The following is a 13,127-nucleotide window of genomic DNA, read 5'->3' as shown; positions in this document are numbered from 1 at the left end:
GAGTAGACGGACCAAGGCACGCTCCAGCTGAGCACTCTCCAACCACTAACACTCGAGCGTTACTCCGGGCATGAGGATCACCTTGGGGTACTTGAGCTGTTGAGACGCGGCTCGTAATCGTAAGTCAAACACGGAAAGACGCTGAAAACCTTAGTTAGGAAAGACAAGCGCCTGGAATGAGGCGCTGGCGAGAAGTTCCCCAGGGCGTCGGTCATCGCCTGTCTTACCCTCTCTTCGTGGCCCTCTGGCCCTTTGCTTATGCTCACAATCACATACTATGCCAAGAGCCTGAATCTTTATGCTACATGGTGTGTGTTCTCTGCTGCAGTCTGAAGTGCTATGCCGCTGCCCGAGACGTCGTCCACAAACGCTTCGCCCACGCATCCGAATACTGAGACACTGTATTCGTTCGTCCCGGTGTTTTTTGACATTTCCCATTTCTCTCTACTGCGTGCAGAGAAGCGCCTCCAATAATCGTTCAGGCAGGTCCCACACTAACAGTCATTCAATGAGCTTATTGGCCCCTAGAAAACCCAACTTAGGCACTCACGAAATGGTTCGCGCCCTCAACTCGGACAAAGCTCACGTTCCTCAGCGGTGCGCCAGCTTTCCTCTGCCTCTCGACCTCCGCCCGCATCTCACGAGCACACCACACCATAGACACTATCGAATGGTCAGCCCAAACATGCCGCAACTCAATCCTGTCCCAAGCAGCGTCCCCAGAAGATGCTCGCAGGGACTGCTCGCGATTCGCCAAGAACACCCAGAGCGGGGCCGCCGCAGTCATGAGCATGAAGTCCGAGCCCCCGCGCGGGTCCCCTGGCACAGGATCGAACATCCTCTCGCGCTCTTCAGGGGTGAAGTTGTGATACGACATGGGCGGATCCGCGAGCGGGGTGCGCAGCTCGTAGGTCTCTGGCTTGTCGACGTCGCCGTGCTTCCAGTACGCGCTGTATAGGATCGAGCCCTGGAGGGCGAAGCGTTCGGGCCGGATGGAGTTCTCATTGATCAGTGCCATGACTTCAGGGAGGGGCGCGAAACCCATCCCGATGTCGGGCGGGTCTGTCGTGTGCGCAGGTGAGTCTCAATTTATATTCCTGCGGGCGTGCAAGTAGCGGACGAACCGAGCAAGACGACCCTGCGCAGGTACTTCCGCAGGTCGACGTCGTTGGCCGGGAACGATGTGACGTCAGCGATGAGCGCGGTCATGAGAGTCGTGCCAAAGGACAGTCCTCCCACTATGATACCGCCTGTATTTGCCCCGGGGCGAGCAAGCGGTATCTTGTGCTGAATGATGATGTGAATGAGCAAGTCATAGACCTCACGCCCGCGCTCCTTCATCCAAGCTAGCAGCTTCGTCCGCGCCCCCTCAGGGTCAGTGTTGCCTTCGATCGCGGCAGCGAGGCCCTCGGCACGCTCTTCGACGGAGTAAGGCGTCGTGCCAGCGTAGTCGCGCCTGTTGGCGAGTATGATGCGAGCGTTATGTGCTTTCGCGAACGGGACCATCCTTTGGAAAGGGTCTGAGTAGGGATCAGTAGTCTGAATCCCTTGAGGCTGCACACGCTCACCGCTAGTCCACGCATACCCGTGGAAGAGGACGACTGTTGTGTAGTCCGCACTCTGCTCTGGCACCCCAGAGTCCGTCACAATGTGCAGGCGGAACCGGTGATGTCTGCCGGTGATGTTTCATATGAATGTCATCGATTTACTGCGACTTGTCCGGCGGAAGCTAGTTTGATATGCGCCGGGCGACGGTAGCGTTGTCGTACTTGAGGTCCAAGAGGAACTGAACCCTATCCCAAGGATGATGGAGTCCAGCCGGATCTTTGCGCAATCTCTCGATCGGTCAGACAACGCCAGATTTCGCAGTCAGCTGCGTCCAAACGTGGCTCGGCCTGGGGGACTCGAGCACTGCTGCAGTACTATGTTTGGCATTTCCATAACTTAGCATCGTCCGTAACACCCGTGCCTATCCGTCTATGGTCTATCATCACGCGACTTCCCCCTATGCCTGCAATAGCGCTTCCAGCGTTTGGGTAGGGAAGTCCCACACCAGCTGTCGATCAATCAGCCATCGTACTCCACTCACATCGAAATGCAGGAATTGCTCCGCCAGTACTCACGACATGGTTCGCTCCCTCCACTCGGACAAAGCTTACGTTCCTAAGCTTCGCACCAGCCTTTGTCTGCTTGTCGACCTCCGCCCGCAACTCGCGTGCACACCAAACCATAGGCGCGATCGAATAATCAGCCCAAACTTGCCGAAGCTCAACGGCCTCCCACCCGCTACCCTCGCCCTTGCGCAGAGCCTGCTCACGAAGCACCCCGAATACCCCACAAGGGATAGCTGCAGCCATGAGCGTGGCATCCGAGCCGCCCCGTGAGTCCCCTGGCACAGGGTGGAAGATCGCCTCGAGCTCGTCTGGGGTGAAGCTATACCATGTTGGTTTCGGGTCGGCAAGCGGCGTGCTGCGCTCGTACGTCTCGGGTTTGTCGACGTCCCCATGCTTGAAGTACGCGCTGTAGAAGATAGAGAGCTCGCGGACGAGACGCTCTAGCGCTATAGGGGTCTCGTTGTTCGCGGACGCGACTTCTGGGAGCGGTGGTATGCCGAGCGCAATATCAGGGGGATCTGTATTCGTGTCCGGAAGAGGGTCAGCCAGCCTGTCAAGATGAAGGACACGACATCGCGAACGCACCAAGGAAGACGACTCTGCGGAGATATTTCCTCAAATCGACATCGCCCTGAGGGAAGGAATCGACGTTGGCCAGGAGCGCAGACATGAGAGTGGTGCCGAACGACCATCCTGCTACGACAATCCCCCCCGCATTATTCTCCGGGCGGGCGACAGGGATTTTGTGCTGGGAGACGATATGGACGAGGAGATCATGGACCTCCCGCCCGCGTTCCTTCATCCATGGGAGTAGTATCTTTCGCGCCTCCTCCGCGTCGGTCTTACCCTGTACTGCAGCCGCGAAGACCTCGGCACGCTCTTCGATGGAGTAGGGCGTCGTGCCCGGATAGTCGCGCCTGTTGACAAGGAATATGCGAGCATTTTTCGCCTTCGCGAATGGGAGCATCTTACGGAAACCATCTGCAAGTTCCAAAGCGTTCAGCCGATGACATATGCATCCGTGAACCACAACATTTCACTCACCGCTCGTCCAAGCGAATCCATGAAATAGTACTACCGTAGTGTAGTCTGTACTCCCTTCGGGAGCACCAGAATCGGCAATGATGCCGAGGGGGAGAGTATCGCTCATGGCGGGAGGTCGATGTTGATGTGGAAGTTAAGTGCCGTTTGTAGCACAAGTGTGTTGTTTCTTCGTCTAACGTCTGCAATTTATACTGCGGTGACCCTTTGATGACAAGTCCTCAATCACCGATGTGGAGCTAAATCCCGATTCTTCGGTATTCTAAACTTTGTTTAATTGCAACTTGAAGCCTGTCTGCATTCGCCCCAGGATTTATCACTCGCAGCGCAGCATCACCAGATATTGCTTATCAGTTGCTTGCTGAGACGGACGTTCGGGACTATGTAGGCGTGCTCAAGCTCCGACTTCTCCTCACGCCAGGCGCTTGAGGGGCGTCTATAAACGGCTGCTAGTAGGAAGGGCCGCTCCCGGAAAACCGCTCTTCGTATCTCCGGTCGCCTCGATTTTGCTCAACCTTTGCATAAAGATATATACTAGAGTGACTCATTACTGGTTTGTGGTGGTGTTTGAGTTAGTCAGAAGGACATACTGGTACATAGTATCTCCCCAGTAACGGTATCCTCACTGAGCGCACAGCGAAATGAGGAGCTGACATGAATTTGGCACGCCTACTTCACCAGGGGTTCCGAGTATGTCGGTACCTTGGGAGGTGTGATTGTAGCCATGCATGCGGGGGCAGACCTGGGCTCTGGCCAAGTACACTGGTATGGTATGTCTTCATAGTTAGTTTAGACTGCACGTACAACTGCTGGTACAAAATTCCATTCGCGACAGGTTGCTTATACGATGTCCTGCCCTACTTTCATACTTCATCGTAGTACACATGGAACCCGTGGTAGAACAAAAGACGTAGGAGATACAACATACTACACACCATGACGCATTGTACAAGTCCATGACATGAAGTCCACTAGGCCTTCCTGGGAAAGAAAAACAACGGGCACTCGATACTCGTCGCTGAATTGTTTGGTTCAATAGGTCAATCTAGGTCGCGTTCCGTGATGACGTGGAAGGCGCTCGAGCGCGCGCTGGTCAACGCAAGATCTACGCTCTTCACGTCCTCCGGATCGTCGACATCCACCACAGACTTCGCGTCATCGGTCGTCTCACTCTCCGAATACGGTGTCGACGGTCCACCATCCTGCAACAGTCGCTCCATCTTCATCACGACGTTTCCCATTTCCACGTCGTCGTCCACCCGATCCGATGGCACGCCAAGGGCCATCTCCGAATCCGGACGTTCGCGGAGGTAACCTGGATGCGGCTTCGGTATGGTCACAGCGACGAAGCTGAAGCCGCTGCTCGACTGCCGAGGTACAGCGCGCAAATGCTTCTTCCGTTCCGCTGCGAGCCCGACCCGGACGATGATCATGTTCATAACGATTGAAATGATGGGCGAAGACTATTGTAAATTGGTGCAACGAGTTCGATTCAGCCAGGTTGATATCAGCAGGTAAGGGACGGAGAACATGCGAAGATACGCACGATGTCGATAAGTGCGTACACAAGCTGGGATTGCAGCAGGAATAGTATCAATCCAGCGGACATCGTGATAGTGTAAATGGCACCGCTCTCGAGAGCGACGCGGAGGACGGGAGCGAGGCCTTCGCTGGACCGGTACTGAGATGTCCCTCGCGTGACCGTCCAAATCTTGTAGGCGAGTAGTGCTAGCTAGAATATCAGTATACAAGCAGAAGTCGATCATGAAAGGAGATTACCGGTGGCAGATAGGTTTGTGGCTAGGTATAGGGTGAACATCGACGTGATCCATGGATTATCCTGTAATGATAGGCCTCCCGAAGGATGCATTCCAGCTAGTGAAACGTTGGTGCCTATAGATACCACTAGAGAATAACCTCGTTAATGCGTAACTTCCAACGAAGCGACAACGAGACCACACCCACCGAGGAGACCGATCCATGAGAGTATCGGTAGAATTACGACGGGTAAGCTCTGCCACACCACGTACGCCCTGAATATCTGTGAGTTCAAGATGAGCTTACTGAAGAGTTCAGCGCAGACGTGGGAGATATCACTCACGACGACGATGTCGAGTATGAGACTTTGAGCGCTGATCAAACAGCTCTTGGCAACGAACGTAGGGAGGGAGATATTCTCAAAATATTGCTCTGGCCCGCCAGGAAGGGAAGGTCCCATGGCGACGAAGCCCTGGTAGACGCGAATCACGTTCAACGCCATCTCCTAGAACTCAGGTCAATCTTACAAAGGTAGGCAAAGCTGCACGGAAACCCACCGCTGTAGAAAGAAGCATAAGGGCGCACGACGCCCCGACCATCATGATATTGGGCCGGCGTTTACGACGGTTTCCAAGGAGGATCCACATGGTCAGAATGAACATCAAGACGGAGAAACCTGGAGGCGATATATTGAATTTACGACGTGTAGTTCTCATCCTCGCTGGTAAACTCACCATAGAACATCGCCTGGACGAAGGCGGAGAAGAGATTGGCATCCCTCAGCAGCTCCATATTGACGATGTGAACTGGGGAGGAGTCCAAGGGCATAGAGGCGCCACCAGAGGGGGCAGTTAGAAAAGAGATAAAGTGGGGATCGGTCGCCCCGTCCATTAAAGACCTCCTCCGCGCTCCACTCCGAGCCAGCGGCCCCGCCCTGCTGAGGAAATACCGAACTCTCTGCCGCACCTTCTGCGCCGATCGCGGCATTTCATGTTCGAGGCGGCTTCTTCCTCTGGAATATTAGGCGGGGTCGGGGACAAGCCCGTAGAAGCGCTCTAGAAGACGCCACGGTTGCCATCGAAGCCATGAATTATCTCGTCCGGACTCCTCCGCCGTCTAGAGCTCTGTGAATATGCCGTGACGTAACATCTCCTATCCTTAAAGCAGCGCGGTCAGCCACACTCGACATTCTGATGGGCTCAAGTGCTCACCGAGGACGTGTCGGTGAACAGTGGAACTTGAAACGCAAGCAAGCATATTGCTGATGTCAAAGGTCGCGCGATACCCTGCGCTGATTGTAATGACATGTCGAACGGACCGTCCCATGAATGAGCCGGGGTTCCATTAATTAGCCAAGAGGAAGGAAGGGTGACACATCGCCGATAGCTCCTCGATATTCTGAAAGTGATTCACGAAGCCTGATGAGAATGCGCTTGAGAAGCAACGACCCTCTGATGCGGACTCGATGTCTCCTACGTTGAGGCACCAATATACTTCCTATGGGACTTGGTGATAAAAATTAGGGACGACGTGGGAGATTGAGACGAACAAACGTACAAGTACGAGGGAACCGATTCATACGTGTCGGTCTCGGGCGGATCAGCGCTGTGAGAAGAGCTCGCTGGGCGCGGCCTACGGAGTGCCGGCCCGCGCTCTTATCTAATACTGTGCCAGTGAGCTCCGCGTCGTCCTCGGGGACTGTAGGAAGGCTCGAGCACCAACGACATACAACATGAGCGTGTAGTATACTAGTACTATTCGTCCTCCACAGACCGAGCATTCACACGCGACGTTGTGTGTGACCGCGATTGGTAAGGTTGCGGAATGGAAGCCATTTGTATGCATAATTCGTAGATGATCCACTGGCACCTTGGGGAGGTTTCCATGAATAGCCAATCTTATTGGCTCAATTTTGCAGCAGCCCTACACCGCGACCAGCTCTCCTCGCAACTGAAAGAACACGACAGGCTTCGTCCTAACCAAACTGGAAGTGAATACCCTCCGGGTCACAAGGCACTTCATGTATATCTCCAGCAGTAGGTCTTACATCCTTCTCCTCTGTACGTTGCAGCAGTATTGTTCACAAGTAACTCGACGGATAGAACCGACCTCAGATGACATCTTCATCTCCCAGCAGTGCGCGCATCGCCATCTCGGGTTGGTCCCAATGTATCTGGATGAGGTACGGAAATGAGCTCCGAAGAGTATGGTCTTAAGTAAAGTACTCACGAAATGATTAGCGCCCTTTACTCGAACGACTCTTACGTTTCGTACAGGAATTCCCTTCTTCTTTGCGTCCTCTAGCTCCGCGATGAGAAGCAGCGTCACGTAGGAGACTTCTGCATGTGACATCTGGCACCAAACTACGCGCAATTCGATGTCGCGCCAGTCGTCCCCGCTCGATTCTGCATCGTCTCCATTCTCCTTGTTGTCTTGGCGACTTGGAAGGGATATGGCGCGTTGTCGCAGGCTATCGAAAAGCCCGGACTGAATACCAGGGAGCGCGATGGCCGAGTCCACGACACCTCCGGGGATGTGCGTCAGGTTCGCGCGTTCCTCCGCGCTGAGAGTGCTGACGGTCGATGGAGGATGTTTCAGGGGCTCATCGGAGAGACTGTCCAGCGTCTCTCCGTGGGAGTAGTAGCTGCTAATTCGGCGCGCCCTTTCCCAGACGTTATATGCCGCCTTGCGCTCTGCCTCGGAAAGCGCAGGGTCGAAGCCGCGTTCGTACATATCACTTCGTCCCGGATAGCCCATGACAAGGTTTCCGGTATCTGTACAACTCGTGAGGTGCTCCTGCACGAATAGATGGCCGGCGGAGAGAAACACTTACCGAATATGACAACGCGTCTCACGTACTTCGACAGCTCCACGTCATTGACGGGGAAGGACGACACGTACGCCATGAGCGCGTTCATCCACAACGCCCCGAAGGACCACCCAGCGAGGATGATGCCCCCCGTGTTCTTCTCAGGTTGAGCCGGCGGTATGTTGTCCTGTCGCACTATATCCTCTAGCAAGTCGTACACTTCGCGCGCCCGGTCTCGCATGAATAGCCCCAACTCCTCCCTGGCGTCTTCTAGCGTGTCTTCATTCGCGTCCGGCGTCAGCTTCGGAATTGTCGCGAGTTCCTCGTCCGTGAATGGCGTGCTTCCAGGATAGCCGCGTCGATTGACAAGGATGAGGCGCGTGTTATTGATGCTCGCGAGCGGTATCACCTTGGAGAAAGTGCCTGGATACGTGGATGGACGTTTCCGCCAGATTCCCGTCAACACTAGTTGTATAGCCTACAAATCTGGGAGATGGAGCAACTATCTAATGGACTCACCACTATGCCAGTTGTGACCATGCAGAACAACCAGAGTCGTATAGTCTTCACTGCCCGGAGGTATCCCGGTATCGTGAAGCACGCCGAGTCGACTTCCCGTGGACTGAGTGCTGGTCATAGTGTAGTATTTCTCGTCCAATTGGTGTTCGGGGAATGGGACACTAGAAGCAGAGGGCCGTCTACTGGAGTTACGGCGTATCATTTATAAGGATAGGGCATGGGAACCTGGTCGCCATCTCATAAGGGATAGGCACGGTGAACCCAAAGGTCAGCAGTTCCCACTGGAGAGTCAGCTGCGAGGTGCGGCTTCGGAAGACGACCTGCTTAATTCCCCAAGATAGCGACTGTGCCTTCCGCGGACCGTTTTGCTGCAATCTAAAAACGTTACTCGAGGTACCATCTAGCCAAAATGCTGGATTCTATGAATTTCAGGGTCATCTTCTGTTTCCTGACATGATCTTGAAACGTACTCAAGGAACGCTAGAGGGCTGCAGTAACTTCAGGCTTCGATTAGATACCAGGTGAATCTGCGGTCACGATTACCTCTGTTCATGGAGGTGAGGATGAGTTGGGCAAGGCTGAAATAGTTGTTTGAGTTGCGTTGTAACGAAGGAGCCGTAGTCCCGCGATACGTCACTGACATGGAAAAGTGGCTGGCGGCCGCGGCCGCCTGGAACATATCGATCAAGCGTCCGTGGCTCCAATGGCGGGGATCGCCGGTGCAATTTCTCACGCTCATGTTTGCCCACTGTGATGGAGTGTCGCCGGCAGAGCTCTGTAGTCAACGTCTAATGTTCATCCTATAGTCAATCTTGACTTCAACAACTCCCGGGGCGTTTTCTCAACCACCACAACCCAAAACCACTACAGAACGAGTCCAAGGTGCAAAGTCTCGCGCTTGCTACGCGTCGTACGTTTCACGATCTACGTCTTGCATAACAGATGAAATGCTTCTTCTGCCTGAAGTATCACCTGAGATGTTCCCGCAGTACCCGGCGCATGCACATGGACTCACAACGACATTTCAACTCCATACAGGTGTTCGACATTTATGGCGCAAATGAGGGAGAACCTCTTCCGCGGAAATTCGACGCGTCATCATGCGGCGATTTTTGTGCTGGCCTTCTACGGAGCACTAGGTCTGTACTTCGTGTTTCTCTCTCTCGCCTTGCACTGGAGGTACAGATCTCCGCAGCGTACCGCCATTGTCAGTCAGTCTGGTACATGCGTCGGCCTTGACCTGACTTGAAGCCATCATCGCTCTGACGCCTGTCACCGCCCCCTTGTAGATGTGTCGGCCGTCATTGAGAGGCTCGTTTGGGCCTTCCGCCGGCTTCTCTGTACCTGCCTCAGGGGCTCAAGGCACCGCGAAGCCATAGGAAGTCAAAGCTCGACGCGTACGTTCGCCTAGAGAAATCAATCAACTTCAGGGCAGACCCAAGCGGCGTCGACGACTATGTTGTGACGATCAGCGTCGACCAACAGCGTTTTGGCGAGGTCAATGCCGTTCTGACACAGGTCCAATTGATGTGAGTTTTCAGTTTCCGCTTTCTTCTGCGCGATATGTCACCTTTGGGCTATCTTGTAGCACCGTCTGTTTCGGAGTACTGCATCGTTTGGGCGGTCAGGACTTCACCTAGCGCTGTTTTCATGTCCTACGCCGTCTTCATGAACGCTGGATACGCAGACCCGGAGGAAAATACCGGGTGACAGCCTCGGTGAAAGCGAAGACACGGTCAGCACAATGCTCCGCAACTGGAATGCAGCCACACGCCTAATGCAACCTTGCTGGTCCTTCTATCCGACGCCACTCAGCAGCAAGCCAGTACAGCCTGTAGCGTTGCGACTTCCCCGATTTCTTCCTGAATGAGAGTTCGGGTTCCGATCTCGATAAACACCGCGCTACAGTGCTTATCACCCCGAACGGCCTGAGGGACGAGGGCGGGAGGCACAAGGGAGGGGGCAGTGGGAAGCACTGCCCCATTCACCCTTTGTTGCAGCGAATGTAGTGCCCTAGGTCCGTATCAGGGTGACGCCTTCGTAGTGCTTGACTGACCTGTGTCGCTGAGCGCTTCATGGAACTGATCTCCTGCTCATTCTTTCCAGTACGTCGGATCACGTCCGCGCTCTGCTTGTTGGCAAACATTCCCGGTACAATGCGAAGTCGGATTCCTGATCTATCCGTCCGCTCACACGACCGCCGCCGTCCACCGCTGTCCGCACGAGAACAGATGCGGCGTTGTGGTGGTCCGTCCGTTGGCAGAAGGCATGTAGGGTGATATTCATCTGATCTCTTTCCGATAAAGTATGTCACCTCAACAGAGACAGATCATTGTCAATCCTTGATAGCGGGTATCGTTTCGAAACGGTATGGTGACACATGCCATAGCAAGCCACAATGGTTCTTGTACTACGTTCCCAGTCATGTGATGGTAAACTCTGCGTTGAGTAGTGCACATGCGATCTGCCTCGGAGCCGAAAAGTCAGACGTTTGCAAGGGTCTGAGATCACTCTCACACATCCCGTACGCACTGCCCTCATCTCCATTGCCCAGCCTGACGCATCAGTCTGCTCAGGTATTGACGTAATCGTATCAAACCTGCGGGAACGCACCAGGTGCCAGACGCTGGTAACGAGACGCGCAGAGGTCTCGTCTCATGTCCCGCGCCCAAGGACGGTAGGTGCCTCACTGAAAAGTTTTTGATCCCTGTGGCGACGGTTATGCCGGTTCTTCAACTCATGATGTAACAGGTATACATAATCAAGGTTCAGATCAATCACAAAGCAACTAGACTCGTGGCTCCTACGTGTCACGTCCAGGCCACTTCGTTACGCGCATTATCATCCAGCTCCAGGACGTTTGGCGGGCTCACCTCCGCGGTTCCGCCTGTTTGTCTCCCAGGAACAAGCTGTGCATTTACATATGTGTAGGACAACTCCTCCGTGCACTTCCCGGCGGCTTGATGATGGCGGGAGAACGCGAGGGCGCAGCTATGAAACGGGGATCGCGACGGGACCTCGTACAGCTATGCGGACCTAGTGTGCAGACATTCGAGATTCACTCACCAACAATTCTACTATCACTGCAGGAAATCCTTTGTTCCCCGTCCACAAAGCGATATAAATGACGGAATGGGGTCCGGTAGAACCCCAACTCAGCTCCTCTTCCCTACTACTGACTGCTCTTCCGCGTCCAGTATCATACTCATTCCACGACATAACTATGGCCCGCATCTCTGCAATTCTCCTCGCCTCATTTGTCTCTGCCGCTCTTGCGCCTGTCATGGCTGCCCCAGCGCCGATGTTGGCGACTACCGCCCCTGCTCAAGGGGACAATGCAACGTCCACAGTCACTACTACTAGTGCGTATCGTCATTGCTCCTACAACAGTAATCAACTGATGGCGACATAGCGTCAGCGTCAGCCACTCTTCCTGTGACAACTCCTCTAGAGGTGGAATGGCTTAGCTGAACGAGTAGGTATCCGCTGTGCACACTCTTCGCGTGCAATGCTGACAAGATAACAGGACATAGTCATCCAGACCCATGTAGCCCTACTGTCGAACATCTGCAGCCGTACACTAGACTTATTATAGCCCTATACCCCATTCGCCGGCTTCCTTCTTTACTCTCACTTACCAATATCTACTCATGTCACATGCACTGTATCAACATTGCGAGAGACTACCGTCACCGCGCAAGACGTCTAGACAATGGCGGAGAATGCCCGTCGAAGCCAATGATACCGTACCGCAACTTACGGACTACGCTCATGGCCGCTTGGGGCTGACTTCGAACCATCTGATGCGTATCGTCTCCGCGCATAGCAGCCAGTCCACGTCAGCGAATTGACCTGAAAATTGAATGATTGAGACACTTACGAGAGTTCTGATGCTTCGGATACTTGGTCTTCGAAGCCCTAAAGACTTCAAGTCTTGGAATGGGCGCCACTCTGTCACCTGCTACAAGTCAGGGACAATGCAGTTGTAAAAAAAAGCACTCATCCACCACTCTTGCGGTGCTTCCTCGATCATCAGAGATTTATTTGTGCCTAAGTTACAGCGCCTTGCATAAGTCCGTGAACGCGCGGATTTTTTTCTCTCTGGCGTCTACACTACCCGACCTGCCTAAACAGGCCATATCACGGTCACAGGGACTACTCCATGACAGCGCATCACGGCCCCGTTGGTTGACCACACGCGTACCCAGGTAAATCCACAATGTTTTGAAGTATGGATATGCGTGCGGTACTTCCATGTCTGTATTTGAGTGCCCATTGGCCCCCCAGGGGATCTTGTACCCTGATCTAAACAGGAGGTACCATAGTAAAGGTGCAGTCGCATATACATGATCATGCCTGAGTCAGTGCAGTAGCTTCAATGTGTTCTCGACATGCTTCATCAGCCATATGCATGTCTGACTCTCAAGCACTTAGGAGCAACTCGAGGCTGGCCACCCACAGCATCACAAGTGATGTAATCATTGGCAAGGGCCCGTTTGATATGATCTCGTGCAGTGACTGTTGCCCTCATGCAAACTATCTGTTACGGCGAAGCGTGTCAGCACTCAAGGGGTCGTGTGCAGGTTATGCACAACAAGGACGCAGACTGATGACAAGCTTAGCACACTGGTTCACTGGGGGTCTGGGGGTTCGAGGTCACTAGGGGTCTAGGGAGTGAGAACGCTTGATTGGTACAAGAGGTCAAACTGGGGTGCCCAGTGCAAGACCTGTCCTTATATACTAAAGTACACGGTCGCTGACTACTCGGAGAACAATAGTCACAGGACAATAACAATGGAGAACAATAGCGAATGGGGACAAAGGAGTCACGTGGTGTTGTGACCACGTAGTACAATGGACGAAAAGAACAATAGCGATGAGAACAA

General features: G+C 53.8%; 4 protein-coding genes across 4 annotated transcripts; 1 reads left to right on the top strand and 3 right to left on the bottom strand.

Annotated features, from left to right (window-relative positions):
- Positions 1–444: 444 nt before the first annotated feature.
- On the bottom strand, positions 445–3,264 carry DICSQDRAFT_59387 (uncharacterized protein; the record flags this gene model as incomplete). Its single annotated transcript, XM_007365255.1, has 4 exons — positions 445–494; positions 2,120–2,632; positions 2,700–3,095; positions 3,159–3,264. 4 exons carry the CDS (start codon positions 3,262–3,264, stop codon positions 445–447), a joined length of 1,065 nt encoding a protein of 354 aa, XP_007365317.1.
- A 700-nt stretch (positions 3,265–3,964) lies between these two features.
- Positions 3,965–5,560, bottom strand: DICSQDRAFT_105226 (uncharacterized protein; the record flags this gene model as incomplete). Its single annotated transcript, XM_007365254.1, has 6 exons — positions 3,965–4,618; positions 4,702–4,883; positions 4,935–5,060; positions 5,121–5,196; positions 5,257–5,418; positions 5,471–5,560. 6 exons carry the CDS (start codon positions 5,558–5,560, stop codon positions 4,196–4,198), a joined length of 1,059 nt encoding a protein of 352 aa, XP_007365316.1. The 3' UTR covers positions 3,965–4,195.
- A 1,463-nt stretch (positions 5,561–7,023) lies between these two features.
- DICSQDRAFT_169637 (uncharacterized protein) lies at positions 7,024–8,359 on the bottom strand (the record flags this gene model as incomplete). The annotated part of the gene is made up of 4 exons (XM_007365253.1): positions 7,024–7,086; positions 7,143–7,687; positions 7,747–8,145; positions 8,242–8,359. The coding sequence occupies 4 exons, from the start codon at positions 8,357–8,359 to the stop codon at positions 7,024–7,026; spliced, it is 1,125 nt and encodes a 374-aa protein (XP_007365315.1).
- Positions 8,360–11,464: 3,105 nt separating this feature from the next.
- Positions 11,465–11,712, top strand: DICSQDRAFT_146803 (uncharacterized protein; the record flags this gene model as incomplete). The annotated part of the gene is made up of 2 exons (XM_007365252.1): positions 11,465–11,603; positions 11,654–11,712. 2 exons carry the CDS (start codon positions 11,465–11,467, stop codon positions 11,710–11,712), a joined length of 198 nt encoding a protein of 65 aa, XP_007365314.1.
- Positions 11,713–13,127: the final 1,415 nt, after the last annotated feature.

The sequence above is a fragment of the Dichomitus squalens genome (genome assembly GCF_000275845.1).
Source record: "Dichomitus squalens LYAD-421 SS1 unplaced genomic scaffold DICSQscaffold_11, whole genome shotgun sequence".
Taxonomy (NCBI): domain Eukaryota; kingdom Fungi; phylum Basidiomycota; class Agaricomycetes; order Polyporales; family Polyporaceae; genus Dichomitus; species Dichomitus squalens.
The sequence above is the reverse complement of the archived record's forward strand: the minus strand, read 5'-3'. Positions and strand labels throughout refer to the sequence as shown.